Source organism: Typha latifolia, chromosome 11 (assembly GCF_019914945.1).
Source record: "Typha latifolia isolate L0001 chromosome 11, TyphaL0001v2, whole genome shotgun sequence".
NCBI lineage: Eukaryota > Viridiplantae > Streptophyta > Magnoliopsida > Poales > Typhaceae > Typha > Typha latifolia.
Window position 1 is genome coordinate 5895237 of NC_133096.1, and position 18700 is coordinate 5913936.

Below are 18700 nucleotides of genomic sequence, written 5' to 3' on the forward strand. Positions count from 1 at the left end.
TTAAAGATGAGATGTGAATCATAAAATAGATAAATATAGGATACAATTTGCAAAATTCTCTTTAAAATTTCATAGTTGCCACCAAAATCACTAAACCCTTTTAAAAACTATTAAATGGCGATCTTGAAAGAATTAAAAGAATTTGTTGGCAATTATAATATTTTAAGAATACAGTGGTAATTATAATATTTTAAAAGCTTTGGGTGACAATCATATAAATAAACCCTTTTCAAAAATATAAATATTTACTTGCGATAATACACTCTCCAAATTTAATCCCCAAATGGGTCATTTAGAAAGAAAAAAAAATATGTTAAATTGATTAGCCTTTTACACTTAATTTGTGTTATTAACACCACTAACTTAAATGCTACAATTAAAGTCTAACATTATTGTGCTAGTGAATTCCTCAAACTTGGAAATAATTTTTTTTTATCTTATTAGCACTTTTAACTTCAAGATATGACGCTAAACAATTTAGCATTTTACTGTTGATCCTAATTATAAATCTAATTATTTTGAAAATATTCAAGCCCAACCCGACCCGACCCGATGTAATTTTAAATTTTTGGGGCCTAAATATTAGATAACTCCACCCTAACCTATTAATTTGATAATTGATAAAGAGCTAATAAGATTAAATAAGCTTTATAAAACTCTTAGAATATTTTAGACAACATATAATAAAACATCTTTCAGAAGTGGATTCGATCCAGGAGCGTTTGTTTGTCTTATATATATATATATATATATATATATATATATATATATATATAATAGTGGGATTGGTTGGATCGGGTCTATAAAAAATATCATTAAGCTCAAACTTGACCTGAAGTTTAATTGGGCTTAAACTTTTTGATCCGACCCTGACTAGACAGCCTATTGGATAAAAAGAACTTTGACCTAATCTCGAACCTAATAAAAACTAGTCGCAGGTTGAACTAACCTTCCTCAGGTCTACCTATGAAGTGGTAGTTGCTTTCAAAATAGACCTATTAAGGGCGAACCACTTGAATAAATAAACTTTTTAAGAAAATTTTTAGAATCTTATGTGTATCATTTTTTTTCTGGTTAATCGCTGAAATGTTATAGTATTTTTTTTAATAAAAATGATAATTATTTTAGTGTTTTATTTTTGGCCAGATAGAACACTTAATATTTTAACATTTTATTTAGGGTTACAATGAAATAAACCTCTTTCGATATTAAATTGAGTGCAAGCTATTTCGATAAACAAAAATTAAAAATATATCTAGTTTGTTCAAAAACTCTCATAAAAGTAGAAGTATTAGTATTAAGTTTGAGAGGCGAACCACTTGAATAAATAATATTTTTAGAATTGCCAATTGTAGTATTAAAAAAGACTTGGAAAAGAAGAGATTCAAAAGGTTCCAGCTTCTAAGTAGTACTCATTTTCAGTGTGACATGTTGCCCATTTTGAACACCCAGAATTCCAGCAGGTGAAGTGTGTGAGCGATAAAAAGAACGAGGAGAAAAATAGAGTCTAGTTGAAGACGACTAGCTAACCAGAAAAGCATGAGAAGAAGCACAAGATCCGTCCGAACACGACTTCACCTCTCTTAACTCTCACGATCTCCTAATGAGATGAGACTTGTACAACTAACTATGACGTGCACGCCAATTACAATACCTCCAGGTCCCAGTTGAAACCTCTTTTGTTGTCTTTCGCACTCTCGTCCAACAAGAGTGCTTTCTTTCACATATTGTACACCTACACCTTAAGCAAGCCCTTTCTCTTCTTTAATACTTAGATTAAATTGCAAAGATGTGGGTGATGATGATATAATAGAGAAAGAAACCCAAAAGAACATTTGTATCATGCTATCATCTTTCAAAGATGGCATGATAATATATATTAAAAGACATCCCAGATGCACGAGACTCCCACCAATGCCCCGTAGCATGAGATATATAATGTAAATGAGGAAAAGATAAAATAAACAACAAACGAGAAATCCTCCCATTAATTTAGTATACTGCAAACAATGTTCTTAACTACTCAGTGCCACGAACGATAAAAGAAAATGAAGTCTTTTTAACTCCCAAATTCAACCAGAGGGTAAGAAGCATTGCAGCTAAATTTCTATTTAGACGGCAAACATTACTGCTCCTTCTTCTTGGCATCTTTGAGCTGCCCCCTCTTGCGTATTCCGAGGCAAAAGCCGAGGCGCCACTTGTCGACCACCCATTCAGGCAGAACAGAAATTAGACACCATAACAGAGAGTGTGGCCAGTAGGGTGTGCATCTCGGCTCGTAGCCAATCCACCGGACGGCGGCACGGGCATAGGTTTCCGCAGACGGGACGAGGAAGGAAGATCGCCTGATTGATGCCATCTTTGTTGCCACATACAAAGGTACCTGAAGTTAACAAGCCACAGCAGATCAAACACAGAGTATAGAAGTTACAAAGTGAGGACTTGCAAAAATTAGGATCAATTTGACATTAGACTAAGATGCAATAAAGAAAATTCACTGCCTTTGTTTCTAGAAACTGTAGTTAGTCTTACAATAATGAACTGCTTGGAGGGCATTAGGCGGAATGCGAGAAAAAAATGCACGGTAGTAGAAGGGTTGTTGTTTCCCCGTGATACCTTAGATATCAGCATATTGAGCATAGAGAAATATTACACACTTCCAATAAAGGGTTGTTGTTTTAAATTGACAGACACCCAGATCTTAATTAGTATCAGAAACTACAGGCACATCTGGTTCCTTGCTGATTCTTTAGAAGTCAACTTACATATTGACAACAAGAAAATCCAGTCACATAAAAGCATAAACCTTTATCTTCAATTGTTTCTCCTTTAGATGTTTCAGAGCAAGTAAATTTGCATTAAAATCTTGGGGATCTAATTCTTCGTCTATGATGAGCAATTCCTTGAGCAGATTATTTGTGAATTGCTCAGAGTATGTCTCGAACTTACATGAGAAATTTCAAGCAAGGCAGTACCAAATGAGCTTTACTGAGCTCAGACATGCATTGGAAAAAGCTTATCTTGTTAAAGAAATGTTCGAGTTTTTAAACAAAAAACATTCAAGAAGTTGGGATTCAGTAAGCACGACCAGGACACACCATACTTCAACAGAGCTGAACCTTCTTGTGATATTACAATGGTCAGTAGGAGCAATAAACTATATAGTAGCTTAGAGGGAAGGTAATAAACCAGGGTGAAAATAGATATCCACAAAGGATGATAAAAGGCCACAGTAAAAACTCAAATAATCTAGAGCAGTTTGTAGCACTGAGAGCATGCAAAGTCTATTAATGTAAATTTTTAACACCTTTATGTCTAAATCATGGGATTAAGAAGTAAGACAATAAGACAAAAATTTCCTCTTCAATGAAACCAGAACTGACAAAGAGAAGTAGCAAACAAATTACCTGGCATTGCACATCAATCCCCTTGTTCTTATATTCGACGTAAAGGCATCTAGAGAACTGGTCAACATACCTGAAAAAAATTAATAACAGCGCCTTATTAAGCATTGATAAATCATGTATTGTATCTGCACCATCAAACCCCACATGTTCTTAAAAGAAAATGTAAACATAAAAGTCAAAGCAGTTCATCTGTACATCCTATAACCATCCTCTACGAAACTTTGAATCTAGACAAACAAAGACTGTAGGAGTTTGATTTTGTTTCTTTTTCCTTCTGGCTGATGGATCTAGACTACCCCATGTGCATTAATGCCCATTGCATCTAATATTGCAAAGAATCCCCTAACATAGATCTATACAACTAAACTAAAGTGGGTTTCGCATTTCTCACATTTACCTCCAAGACAAAAGATTACGGTCAGTAAGAATTACACCAATTGCACGCATGACCCATAGGTTTAAGGATTTGCAACAAAATTCCGCTGCCTTCCTTCCCAAGTAAGCATCAAGTCAAACAACCTATTTTATCCTCAAAGCAACAAAATTTTTAGATCCCAGTTACTTCGGCTTCCACCAATCCATTTTCCCATTCCCAAAATCATACACCTCTAAACACTGCCGCTCATCTACTTCATCTTCCATGCATAGATTCACCATTCCAACCCAAAATCCCCAAACCGTATCTAATAAAATCAAATAACACAAGCAAAAGCATGGATCTCTGAATCAAGATATCAACACAAAAGATCACGCTTTGGTGGTGGCATAAGCGGCGTAGACTGGATACTATAGAACAACAAATAACCACCACCCTGGACCACAGTCATCACTTGCTCTCCAGTATCACACCAACCACATGATCTATAACTTTTTGTGACAAAATTCTTCATTCCCTATCAACTAATCTTTAACTCAATCAACCTTTTTTCCCCTTCAAAATCTTTAGATTCCTCATCTATTTCACCTTCCAGTATACTAGCAAAACCAAACAAGCAAGCAAGAATACGAATCTAAACAAATAACTACAAAAAACCATAAAGAGATCAAATGACGAACATAAAAAACTTACGCTTTGGTGGCGGCATAGACTGCGTAGAGCGGATCTGAAGGAATAACAATGGCGGCTCCGGATCCGATGTTGACCACCGCCCCTCTCTTCCTCTCCAACATCCCCGAAATCACCGCGTGCGTCACCCTCGTCACCCCCTCCACGTTAACCCTAATCAAATCCTTCAGCAAGTCGTCGTCGACCTCATGGAAGTACCTCGCGTACGGGTACGAGACCCCGGCGTTGTTCACCAAAACCCCGACATCCAACCCCTTGATGACGGCCTTAAGCCTCTCGACCCCTCCGGCGAGGTCGCCGGCGAAGTCTATAACAACGAGCTCGACCTTGGCGTTGGGGTACTTAACCTTCACAGCGTCGGCGACGTCGCGGAGCTTCTCGGGGTTACGCCCAACAAGAACGAGGCTGAGTCCGGAGGCGGCGAGGCGGAAGGCGAAGGCGCGGCCGATCCCATCGCTCGATCCGGTGACGACGGCCCAGGAGCCATACCGGCGGCGGAGGGGCTTCCCGGGGCGGAGGAAGGTGACGTAGACCCAGACAGCCACGGAGACGGACAGGCGAAGGAGTGTGAGGAGGCCGACGCCGAGGAGGGCGAGCAGCCATGGGGGCTGGGAGAGGAGGTGGTCGAAGTGGGAGCAGAACTCCATTGTTTGGGGCGGGGGGTTTCTTCAAGGGTGTTTTTTGAAAGATTTGAGCTTAGATTTCTGGAGCAGGGGAGGGTTTTATAGAGGAGGGATGGGGGTGGATGTAGTAATTTTGATACGACAAGTGGTGGGTTGAAGTGGTTGAGGTTGGATGAGCTGTTACCCCATTTAATGGCATTAATAAATTAAGTCAACAAGAAAAAAAATTATATTAAAAAAAATCTATTACTAAAGGGAGTAGTAATCTAGTAAACATGGGATTTAGTAAGAGTTTTTTTTTTAATTTCTTTTAATATTTTTTTTTCATCTGTTAATATTACTATCTCCTTTTAATTAATTTGTAATAATGACATGTTGTCATGTTGGTTAAGGGCCATTTTCATTTGGTTTTTGTGCCACCATCATGTAGATTGTTGTCAATTGCCTTCTCAATTACTAGAATTTAATTGAGCAAATCCATTGCACTCACCCTTTGTTTTGGTTAACAGAATTAGAGGCTTCTATAAGTATAAAAGGGTGTTTTAGAGGTACTTATTCAAAACCAAGTGTTATTATGAACATATAATGAAGAACTTGATTAGAAGAAATGTTTAATGATTAGTAGAGTGATCTTGTTCTCTATCATGATTGTATAGTATATTTCTATAGAGCTAAGGTAGTTGAGATAATAAATTGATTCCAATGGGCATGATTGAAATATTATTTAGGAGTCAAAGAAAAAGAGGTATAACAGGAATTAGAAAACTAGATCTTAAATAAATAATGAGTGCATTCCTATCTTAGATACATAGGAAAAGAGAAATACTATGGGAGTAAGGGTGGCAACTCATTAAATGGTTAGAAATATTAAACATGAGAACGACCCACTACTACATAAGTAATTTTAAATCTATACGAATTTTTTGAGTTAAAACATAATAATTAGTGTTAGATACCGACAAAAAGAGGAATAATATGCGAGTAAAGGTTGCAATTGACCGGGTCATATTATGCTTGTATTAGTTAAATTCAACGATCACGACCGGTTTATTAAAAGGTTAGGAACATTAAACATGAAAACGAGACATTATATAAGCAATTCGAACTTATATGAATTGTTTGAGTTTAAAATAATGTGTTCATTCTTATTAAAGATGAGTTATTCCTTGGATGATAAACGAAGAGAGGGGAATTTTTAACTTCCCAAATATATTTATCTTCTCGTGGTTATTTTGATCATTTTAACTTTCTACCTATGATATTAGTAGAGTGAGATATTTTCAATAGCTCATAGAGTCTATGTATTATACAATAAGATTATTAGAGGTATATAAAAAATAGTGATAGTTCAGGAATCTAACTATAATTATCCTTTTATTTTATTATGAACTCCTTAACATGTCTTAATCGGCCTTACTCAAATAACACCATGTTATACAAATATAGTATTATGAAAAGAGGAAATATTACGATCCTCGATAGTATTCTTATAAATGCTAGCAATGTATAAAATGTCTTACATGACAGATTTGAAAGTCGGCTTAGAAGAGCAACAAAATAGGAGGTGCTCTTAGTACTTGTAATAAAAATTTTAAAAATTTTAAATCAAATATTAGAAGTACATTCACAGTTAAGCCTACGTATGTATCCAAACGCTAAAAGAGATTATGACCTAACAATCTATATGCACAAGGGACTGCAAATTATGTTATGTTTAGACTTATGTTTGATTAAATTTAATTATAATATATTATTTAAAAAGGGCCTAACAGAGTTCCACATAAGGGCATAATTTATATTGAGATTGTCGTATTTCGATATCGACTATTTTGATCAAATAATAATCACAATCCTCTCATATATTATAATTTTATGTCTACTAATACCTAGCATGTTATACTATTATTCCTGCCATGTAAATATCTTACTTATCAAACATATTTATAAGGACACAATAAAGGACCGTTGTTCTAAAGAGAAAAATGTGGAGACTACCCTAGAAAGGAATATGGAGTAACTCATTTAGGAAGATATAAGTTGTTATCAACTCCATAGCTGATATTGGTATCCTAATCAATTAGCTAGGCTACTTCCAACTAACTTATAAAGTCCACCATAATCAAATGTATGTGTGTATATACATACATGCACATAGTTGACAAGGTAGTCCTCTCCTAAACTTTACTTTATCGAAATAGACTACGCTCAAACTTAATACGAAATAGACTACACCCAAACTTTATTGCATCAACTAACATCTATGTTACTTCTAAAATATGGAATGTTTAATATTATCCGTTCAAATAAAATGCTAAAATATTTAGTATTTTCCTTTTTAGGAGGTGATAACATTTTATTTAATACTTAAGTCCAATATACTAAGTTTGTGCTTTAACTATTTTTTTGCATATGTATCAGCTTGCTACAGTAAAAAAACACTAATAATATCAACAATTTATTCTATAAGGAAATTGCTAAACTCGTTAGCAGTTCATCTTCTAAGCAAAATAGTGATCAACAATTTAGTATTTTACTAGTGATCTTATGACATGGATGCTAAGCTAGCATAAGTAGACTCCTTCTGACATTAAATTTTGGTACTATACCAGTTTAGTTTGATAAATAGAGTTTGGAGGAGAGCTAATTTCGATAGATACAGTCAATTTAGAATATCCTGCCATAATAGAAACTAAATGATTCATCCGAAATTATTCTTTTAACCCTAACTTTTTGGAATACACGAAGCATTAATTTGGGATCTATTTGTACTAATGTTGTGGATTATATTCATTTTAGTTCGCCGCTAATTAATTATGGAGAATTAGCACCTCTTTTTTTATTATATAATAGACAAATGGACTAGCTCATCTAATATATAGACAACTAAACTGTTCGGTGATAGCTAAGTGCTGATTAACATGCTCAACGAGCGAGGAGATTAGTTGAGACGACAACCCAAAATTTTAAAATATAAATAAATATTTAGATGATGAGATATTTTATTTTATCTTTTATCTTTTAGGATTTTTATTAAATTAATTAAATTTTTAGGTATATCTTAAAGATATTAGAATTTATTTTAAAAAATACAGTACGAAAGAGAAGAAAAGTAGAGAGAGATAATTATACGGTGCACCAAAATTCATGCCAATTACTATTAGCACGTGGAAATCAAATTATTTTGGATTGAACGATAAAGTCAAATTCTCACTCATATTTATTAAATTTTTATTATAGAAAATAGAAATGATGAACTTGAAATATCTCTTTATATTAATTCTTATCCTATTTAATTTTATGAGATAAGAAAGTTTATAATATAACGATGTCAATTATGCGAGAAGTTAAGAAATTCATTGTTTTAAAGATTTTAAATAAAAAAATTAGAGATGTTAAGATTTTGTATTTTATAAAAATTATTCTTGGAAAAAAGGATTTTATTGTTTATTATTTTCATATTTCTGAAAAATATTTAATGTTTATTTTTATTGCAGAAAATAAGATATAAATTAGGAATATTACAATTTTAAATTTCAGATTTCTGAAAAAAGAATATTAATTATTAAATTTTATTTTTAGAAAATAACATAGGAAATCTTTATGATAATATATTTTATTTTCTGTAAATAAAATATAAGAGATCTTTATTTTTGAGAATATGATCATAATAAAATATTATTTTTAAGATGTGAAATTTTGCAAGATCAATTTGAGATTATTATTTGTTTGTGTTTTTCGATATATATATATATATATATATATATGTATGTATGTATGGATTTATGGATTATCTGTTCATATATTGTATTTGAAGAATTCAAAATTTTGATGATTGAGAAATTTGATAATTGAGATTCAGACTGAATCAGTATAGTTGAATACTGATAAAAGTGAAATCTTGAACCTAATTTATATTCAAAAAGATAAGTTCAGGAAAAAGATTTTTTGAATGTAACATTGTGATATGCTACCAAGTGACTCTAGCAAAATTAGAAAAAAAATTCTTGGTTTTTATCCCGATGACTCTAATTTTACTCAACGGCTAGTGAAAAAATCAGTATGGCACGGTAAAGTACCTACTGTGACCCTAGACGGATCGACTATCTAGAAAAGTCCCGGGCACCATCTCGATGGTGACTAGGTAGTGTAATGTGGCCACGGGTCAGAGTACCCATTAATAAGATAATATGACATTTTATCAATTTTGGCAGGTTTCCATCATGGTACACTTTTGGCGGAGACATTATGAATGATTTATGATTCGATTTCCATGATAATACATTTTTAGTAGAGATTGATTTATTTAATATGAGATAATATGGATGATTTATGATTTGATTTCCATGATAGTACACTTTTAGCGGAGACTGATTCATTTTATATTGATTTATTTAGATTATGTTAATATAAATGATTTTTAATTTAATTTTCATGATAGTATACTTTTAGCAGAGATTGATTCGTTTTATGTTGATTTATTCAAAATGATATGAATAATTTATGATTTTAATTTAGTATATATGAAAATTGAAATTCAATATAAGAGACAAAAATTTATTTATTTTTTCAAGACGGATTATATATATTATTACTATTCTTTTTCTACTACTATTCATATCACATATTAATATTTGTCATTAGATATATTATTAGTAAGAGCATCTCCAATGCTTGCTCCATATTTGGAGCCCAAAAGCTCCAAATATGGAGCCAAAAATAGAGCAAGAGCCCTGTGCACTCCAATGCACCGGACTCCATATATATTATAAAATAATATAATATATATTATTATATTAGCTATTTTAAATTGCTTAATAGATCATCTTAGCGTTATTATTTTTTATTAAAAAATATATGGTTAGAAAACTCTCATCGAGATCTTTAAAATAAGATTAATATTCAATAGTTTTAGAAGTAATTTTAAATTACTAATTTTTTAATTAAACGCATTGAAATTGCATTACACGAAATAAACATCGAAATAAGCATTACATGTCATTAACTAAAAATATCAAAATTACATTACCTAAAATAAGCAGAAATTAACCAAATATAATAAAAGCAATAGATGTTTAATATTCTGGTCATTGAAGAGCTTGAAGCCAATAATGATGAACGATTTCAACGATTCCTTGCGCGACATAGGAAGATCCAAGATAGAGAGGCTCATTTTGAGCTTCGAAATGCACTAATTGAACACTTATGGAAGAGGCACGGGAATGAAGGAATATAAATTTTAATGTAATTTTTATTTGATGTATTTCATTTTTAATGTATTTCATGTTTGATGTATTTCATATCTAATGTATTTTAATTTTTAATATTTACATTGGGGATAATTTTGAGTAATTATATTTTAGGATACATAATTTATTAGACTCATTTTTATAAATAATAAAAAAATTTAAATTTAAATTAACTCAAAAATAATTTAATATTAGACTCATTTTTATAAATAAAAAAAAATTAAAATTAAAATTAACTCAAAAGTAATTTAATATTAGACTCATTTTAAAGGTCTCGATGAGACCTTTCCAAAGGTATTTTTTTTGTTAAAAACCGATTAGTAAAACTAATTATATGCTTAGCTTAACTAACTAAATTATTTAACAAAGGATACAAATGGAATTAAAATTATTGAATATAACACTTATTGGGCAATTTTGGCATTTTCAAAAAGTTGATGTGACAAATGGAGCCCGGCTCCATTTTCGTGGTGGGGCTCCAAATTTGGAGCCCCACTATTCATGGCTCCAAATTTGGAGCCCCATATAGAGCCCGGTTGGAGCTCCACCGGGCTCCAAATTTGGAGATTTAGAGCCCGGTTGGAGATGCTCTAAAGAGGGTTAATTGCTGGGCGTTTAACTCATGAGGACTTATTATTTTGTAGGAATTTAAGAAGCTGCTTAGTGAGAACTCTGAAGATTGAGTACCGTTCTCGCTGTGTCAATTTATTTTAGGATTTGATTATTATTTGGGCTTCCGTGTTTTCTCCAAGTTTTATCTTAGAGATTCACGGTCATAATATTCTTAGATCGGGGCGTGATAGTTGATCCCCTAGCAAATTGGATTAGCAAAGGTGTGGTTGAACTCACCTTGTGACTTCTTTTGTAACATTTTCTTGTCTTAATGAACAGATAGGCTGATATTTTGAACTCTTTTATCATATGGACTAGTAGAATCAGACCATTAGATTATAATTATTAGCCTAGAATTAGCAACTGCAATCAAAATCGTAGGAAGTTAATTTCTTCAACCAAATTATAGAGTTGAGGAGATTAGCAATTAATTGGACTGCCAAATCTATCAGCATTTTTGCTGGCAATAAATTCAAAAAGAGATAGTCAACCCTTTCCTTCATTATTTTAGATATCATATCACATTAGAGTGATATGATCGAATGAAGAAATGAAGAAAACTTGGTGGAAATTTTGTTGAATGAATAGGAATCTGGTCGGTTGCTGTTAAGGTCAGGTACGAAATTACTAACCATAATAGATCCACAAATCACAAATGCATCCAAAGTAAGGAGGAGAGTAAAGGAGACACCAGTTCCACTGAATTGGTTGTCTTCCCCGCTAAAATAGAGAGCTATTTCATTACTTGTCCCCCTTCTCAGTTTAATACAAAGTTGTATTTATACTCTCACCCCAGCTCTCTCTCTCTCTCCTAACCAATTGCCACGAGTGGACAGTGATGTCTAACAATTCCTCACGTGCTAATCACATGGAAATTAAGGACTCAAATGAAAATAAAAATAAAATAGGACTGAAGTGAAAAATGTTCATCTTCCCCAAAGTCATCTTCATTTTCTATTGGGCCATGGCATATTACCCTCCTTTCTAGAGATCCTTGACCTCAAGGATCAAGCGCTGGAAACTGGCGAAGCAAGGCATGGTAGTCCTCCCAAGTTGCTTCCTCCTCTGACGAATTTCTCCACTTAACCAAAATTTGGGTGATTGCTTGATTTCCTCGTCGTATCATGCGTCGCTGGAGGATCTTCTCAGGATGTAATAGAGACTCACCATTAGAGTCAACTTGTGGAAGGGATGGTTGTGGGTGTATTGCTGGGCCCAAGTGTTTCTTTAGTTGAGAAACATGGAAGACATTATGAATTTTTGAAGTTGGAGGGAGTAGTAACTTGTAAGCAACTTTGCCAATACGATCAATAATCTGAAAAGGCCCATAGAATTTTGCCGCTAATTTCAACGAGCTCCTGATTTCAACAGATGATTGCCTATATGGTTGTAATATTAGGTAAACCCAGTCTACCACAGCAAATTCCCTTTCCTATCTGTTTTTGTCAGCATAGCTTTTCATTTTGGATTGTGCTTTGGCCAATTCAGCTCGGAGGAGAGTTACCATGCGATTGCGCTCCACTAAATAGGATTCAACAGCTTGCAGAGGAGTAGTAGGCTCAACAGAGAGAACTAACTGTGGAGGAGGATAATCATACAGAGCCTGAAAAGGAGAGATTTGCAAACTGGTGTGGTAGTTAGTATTGAACCACCACTCGGCAAGGGATACCCATTGATTCCATTTTTTTGGCTTTGAACTGGTCATGCATCTCAAGTATGATTCAAGACAAGTATTTACCCTTTCTGTTTGCCCATCCGTTTGTGGGTGATAAGCTGTAGAAAACTGCAAGGTAGTACCCAATTTACTGAAAATTGCCTTCCAAAAAGAGCTGATGAAGATAGAGCCTCTATCACTAACAATGTTCTCGGGTAAGCCATGCAATTTGTAAATATTATCTAGGAATAGTGTAGCCACCTGAGGAGCTGTGAAAGGATGAGCAATGGAGAAAAAATGTGAGTATTTGCTTAATCTGTCAACAACAACCAAGATCACCTATTTCCCTTCCGATTTAGGTAGGCCCTCTATAAAGTCCATAGAAATATTAGCCCAAAATCTGGTTGGTATGGGAAGAGGTTGTAGTAGGCCTGCGGGGTGGGTTTGCTCATGCTTGTGTCTTTGACACATATCACAAACTTTGATGAAGTCAGTAACCATTCTTTTGAGGCCTGGCTAGAAGAAATTTTTTTTCAGGTGGTGATATGTAGCTTGTCGACCTGAATGTCCTCCAAGAGGTGTAGCATGCAGTGCTGTAAAAACTCTAGATCGGATGTCAGTGGTAGCTCCAAGATAAATTCTGTTTTTGTAGCCGATAATACCTTGTGATAAAGAAAAGTCATTATATGGGGAAGTGATAGTAAGCTTAGGGAAGAGAAGGGATGCCAAACTATCATCTTTATAAGATGCCAATACCTCCTCTAGCCAACTTGGATTTACCACAGATAAGGAAGCAAGGGAAGAAGTAACAAATGGTACTCTCGATAAAGCATCTGTAGCTATGTTCTCTTTACCTTGTTTATAATGCAATTCATAGTCAAATCTCAATAACTTGATTAGCCATTTCTGTTGCAAAAGGGTGTGCAAGCACTGCTCCAATAGTTACTTAATGCTTTGGTGGTTCGTATGGATGATGAAGTGTTGTCCATCTAGATATGATTTCCATTTGGTAACAGCTATGACTATGGCAAGTAGCTCTTTCTAATAAGTAGAATAGGATTGGAATTTGGTCCCTAATGCCTTGCTGAAATATGCTATAGGATGGCCATCTTGACTGAGCACAACACCCACACCTATACCACTAGCATCAGCTTCTATTTCAAAAGGCTTATTGAAGTTTGGAAGTGCCAAAACAGGGGTACTAGTCATCACTTGCTTCAAAAGTTGGAATGCTTCTTCAGATTCTGAAGACCATGAGTAGGAGTCCTTCTTCAACATGTTAGTAAGAGGCTTTGTAATCAACCCGTAGTTGAAGACAAATTTTCTATAGTAACCGGTTAATCCCAAAAAACCTCTTAATTGCTTCAGAGTTGTCGGTTTGGGCCATTTTAGAATGCAAGCAATTTTTTTTGGATTAGCAGCCACCCCATCTTTGTTTATAATATGGCCCAAGTATTCAATTTGTGAGACAGCAAAGGAACATTTGGAAAGTTTAGCAAATAAAGAGTGCTGCCGTAGTAATTTCAGAACTTGTTGTAGATGGTGTAAATGTTGTTCCATCAAAGAGCTATAAATTAATATATCATCGAAGAATACCAAGACAAATTTCCTCAAGATGGGTTGAAATATGTCATTCATTAAAAATTGGAAGGAGCAGGGGCATTGCAAAGTTCAAATGGCATTACTCGAAACTCAAAATGTCCATGATGTGTCCTGAATGCAGTCTTTGGAATATTGGAAGGATGCATTCTGATTTGATAGTATCCGGACCTCAAATCTAACTTGGAGAATATAGTAGAGCCTTGCAATTCATCAAGTAACTCTTCAATGATAGGAATAGGATACTTGTTTTTGATGGTGAGGTCATTTAATTTTCAATAGTCAACACACAATCTCCAACCTCCATCTTTCTTTTTGACCAACAAAATAGGTGAAAAAAACGGACTTTGGCTCGGCTGAATGACCCCTAATTTGAGCAATTCCTAAACAATAGATTCCACTACAGTTTTTTGGGCAAAAGGGATTCGATAAGGCCTCATATTAGGTGGGTTTGCTTCTGATTTCAGATGTATGCAGTGGTCTTGGGATCTTATAGGAGAGAGATGATGCGGTTCTTCAAAGATATCTACAAAATCAGCTAGTAAAGAAGAGAGTATTAGTGAAGTAAGACTTGGTACTGCAACTTACTGAACTAAATTAGCTGATTCAAGGTCTGAATTAATAGAGAATAGCTGCCCCAAGAAAGCATTATGCCCTTTCTGAAGTAGTTTGGCCATAGAAGAGCCTGAGATAAGTTGACAAGTTGTACTATTGTCCATTCTAGAAAATTTAATCTCTTTGCCATCCTTTTGGAATTTCAGCGTGAGGTTCTCAAAATCAAATACTATAGGACTATACTGACGTATCCAATCCACCCCAAGTACCATATCACAACCTCCTAATTGCAAGATTTTCATATCAGTTGTGAATGTAGAACCTTGCATAGTCCAAGTAAGTTGTGAGCAAGTAGAAGAGCTAATAAGCTTGTGACCATTGGCAACAGTTACATAAAGAGGAGCTATACATTCAATGATGCAATGACTTTCTTCTAGCAGCATTAGGGTCCAAGAAGCTATGGGTACTACCACTATCCACCAATATACAGATTGGCCTCTTATTGAGTAGTCCATGAATCCGAATAGTGTGAAAAGAAGTGTACCCCGCTAAGGCATTGATGGAAACCTCCACTGCAGTTTCAACAAGGTTATCAGTGAGTGTATCAACTATTTCTTCTTCACTGTCAATAGGACCAGAGTCTTCTAAATTGATCATATATAGCTGCTATCTCACACATCTATGCCCCTTTTTCCAGATCTCATCATAGTTATAGCAAAGATTTTTATCCCTTCTAGCTTTCATTTCTGCCCAAGTGAGTCTGTGGATAGGTGGGTTAACTGGGTTGTTTCTTGGGAGAGTAAAATGATTAGGTTGTTTAGAAAAGTTTGTATAGGGTACTGAAGCCAATTGAGATTGTGAAATTGGTTTGGCTGTAGAAGTTGGAATTTGGGTGGTATGCGAGCCATTCAAAGATAGGTAAAAAGGTTTAGTGTAGGTGGTGGGTCTAGGTAAATCTTCTAAAAACGAGGGTCATTATCAATGGCACTTTCATGCATCTTAGCTAGATATACTGCTTGGTGGAAAGAAGTGGGATTAAACATATGGATCAGAGGCCTAATGTCCTCCCTTAAGCCACTTAAGAAACTATGAATAAAATATTCTTCTGTGAAATATTTATTTTTAAGTATCATTAGAGATTTCAATTCTTCAAATTGCTCTTGATACTCAGTGACACTACCTTCTTGTTTCAATTTATTAAACTCTCAAATGACATTGTCATATCCTAGGTCATCAAACCTAAGACATATTGCTTCCTCAAAAGCATTCCAATCCAGGTAAGGTTTTCCCTCTTGGTAGTCATGGAACCAGGCTTCTGCCTTACCATTCAAGTATAGTGACACATACAGAACCTTTTGGTGGTCAGGAATGTCAGTAAAAAGGAAGAATCGATGACATTTCCTAGTCTAAGCTCTTGGTTTATCCCCATCAAATTGTGGTAAATCAACTCTAGGAAATTTAGGAATGTTACCTGAATTTGAAGGGATCCATTCAGGTTTAGGTCGTCCAGGTATGTACTGTGGTGAATCATATACTCCTTCACGCCCACCATCTGAATTAAGCCTGCTTTGATGACCTGAATACATTGGTTCTGGTGACTTACTATCAGCTTGCTTGGGTTGATTAAACCTATCAGCAAAACTTCTGAACATTGACTCCATCTGTGACCCTATTTGGTTTTGAAAGTTATCCATGGAAGCTTGCATAGAAGCTTGTATTGCATCCAGCTTAGATGAGGTATCTAATGACTGATTTCTAAGTTGCTCAGTGATCTCATGTATCTTGGCTGCGTTACTTTTAGATAGATCGGACACAACAGCAAGCCTTGTCGATTCCGCCATTGCTGAAGCTGTTTCAGTGAGATTGACCTCAAAACCCCCAAATCAGACTGCTCTGATACCAATTGTTAAGGTCAGGTACGAAATTACTAACCATAACAAATCCACAAATTACAAATGCATCCAAAGTAAGGAGGAGAGTAAAGGAGACACCAATTCCACTAAATTGGTCGTCTTCCCCGCTAAAATAGAGAGCTATTTCATTACTTATTCCCCTTCTCAGTTTAATACAGAGTTGTATTTATACTCTCACCCCAGCTCTCTCTCTCTCCCCTAACCAACTGCCACGAGCGGACAGCGACGTCTAACAACTTCTCACGTGCTAATCACATGGAAATTAAGGACTCAAATGAAAATAAAAATAAAACAGGACTGAAGTGAAAATAGTTCATCTTCCCCAAAGTCATCTTCAGTTTCTATTGGGCCATGACAGTTACTGACCCATAAATACGTCTTTATCATGTCATCAATTTTCTTAAACAAGTGCAACCATAACTAAGTTTTTGACTATTTTTAAGTTTCCCAAAAAAAAAATTAAATACGAGATTAATTAAGTTTAAAAAAACTAATATCAAATTTTTAACTAAGAAAATGGTCAAATATGAGAGAAGATATTTTCATGTAAAGCACCTATGTGATTTATATTTGAAGCCAGCTAAATAGAAAAGCAACTTATATAAAAATTATCTTTCCCATACTCAACAATTTACTTAGTAAATTTAAAATTTGTAGATAATTCATTAACTAAATCAGCGACTTATATTTAAAATTTTTGTCCTATAAATAATTTTTTAACTGATATGATCTTATATTTAAATTTTAAATAGTACTAGACACACAAGATAAAGTTTAGGAGAACTAGTTTGGTCAAAAACTCTCATACCTAGTCTAATTATAATGAAGGTAAAAGTAAACACAATGATATACAAAAAAGAATATATCAAGAACTTTTGAGCTATGGTTTTAGGGTTTGGAGTTTAGAACAAATTCAAAACTTGTAGGAAGAGTTAATTGCTGAGCTTTTGATCAATCTTATTCCTATGCATACCCACAAAACTAAAGGTTGTTGGCGGTAACAATCTGATTCCAAAGAGACAAAAAATCCGATCAAAAATAAATTAATTAATTAAATAAACTTACAGATTATATAATAGTAACTTTTACAGATTACAGAATAGTTACAAAGTGAAGAGATGCACCATTGTGAGTTAAATTGCATAGTAACTTTTACCCACAAAATAGGTATTCCTTTTGGGGCCCAAAGCCCATAAGAAATTTGTTATTTATATACCATACTATATTTCTTAAATATCTAATATGGTACTAAACTTTTTTTAAAATTTTTTTATTACTATGATGCCATTTTTTATTCAATTCTTTTCATAGATTTGATTAAATGAATATATGATAATAAAGTACTCTTTGACCTAAATTAATTCCACCGTTAAACCATTATTAATAATATGTGGGCCTTACTTCATGTCAAATATATAAAATTACCAACAAAGGGATCTTATGAATATATGACATTACATGGCCCAGATCTAGAAAGTTGCAACAATATGGATCTCTATGATATAAATGGAACCAGGGGGTAGTTGTAAACAACATAATGTGTTTTATCACATCAGTACAATCGCTTGACCTAGACAGCGACTTTCAGATATATGTCACTTTCCGGATCAACAACTTATATAAAATTTTAAAAACCGCTAAAAAATTATCAAATCTTACAAGAGAAATTTCCATTTAAGTTGCTCTCCTGTTCATTGACTTATGTTATTCTTCCTTAGTACTTGGTAATTTTATCAGCGGGTTTTAAATTTTTATACAAATTGTTGATTAAAAAAGTGACTTTCATGAGCTTGACTTCATAAAGCACACAAAATTTTGTTTTTAAGCTTTCGAAGTGAATTAGATGCGTAAAAAAATATTACCGACGGACTTAAAATAGTCAAAAACTCACAAGAGGGTGCAATTCGAGAAACTGAAAATAACAGAGATATGTTAATTTTTCATATACTTTTTACTTTCAAATTTTGAAAACAAAGCCGAAACGCATAAGGATTAAAATATTCACTCTTGTATTTAGGTTCAAGT

At 34.1% G+C, this 18700-nt stretch overlaps 1 protein-coding gene across 1 annotated transcript; it reads right to left on the minus strand.

Annotated features, from left to right (window-relative positions):
• Positions 1 to 1961: 1961 nt before the first annotated feature.
• Positions 1962 to 5251, minus strand: LOC140797585 (very-long-chain 3-oxoacyl-CoA reductase 1). The gene is made up of 3 exons (XM_073151155.1): positions 4477 to 5251; positions 3408 to 3477; positions 1962 to 2383 (listed from the first exon to the last, which is right to left on the minus strand). Exons 1-3 carry the CDS (start codon positions 5118 to 5120, stop codon positions 2126 to 2128), a joined length of 972 nt encoding a protein of 323 aa, XP_073007256.1. The 5' UTR covers positions 5121 to 5251; the 3' UTR covers positions 1962 to 2125.
• Between the last annotated feature and the right edge of the window lie 13449 nt (positions 5252 to 18700).

Coding starts and splice junctions, on each gene's coding strand:
- LOC140797585 (XM_073151155.1), bottom strand. CDS start 5,120: ATGGAGTTCTGCTCCCACTTCGACCACCTCCTCTCCCAGCCCCCATGG. Junction 3,478..4,476: donor GTCTATGCCGCCACCAAAGC/GTAAGTTTTTTA, acceptor AATTTTTTTCAG/GTATGTTGACCAGTTCTCTA. Junction 2,384..3,407: donor GGATTGATGTGCAATGCCAG/GTAATTTGTTTG, acceptor TGTTAACTTCAG/GTACCTTTGTATGTGGCAAC.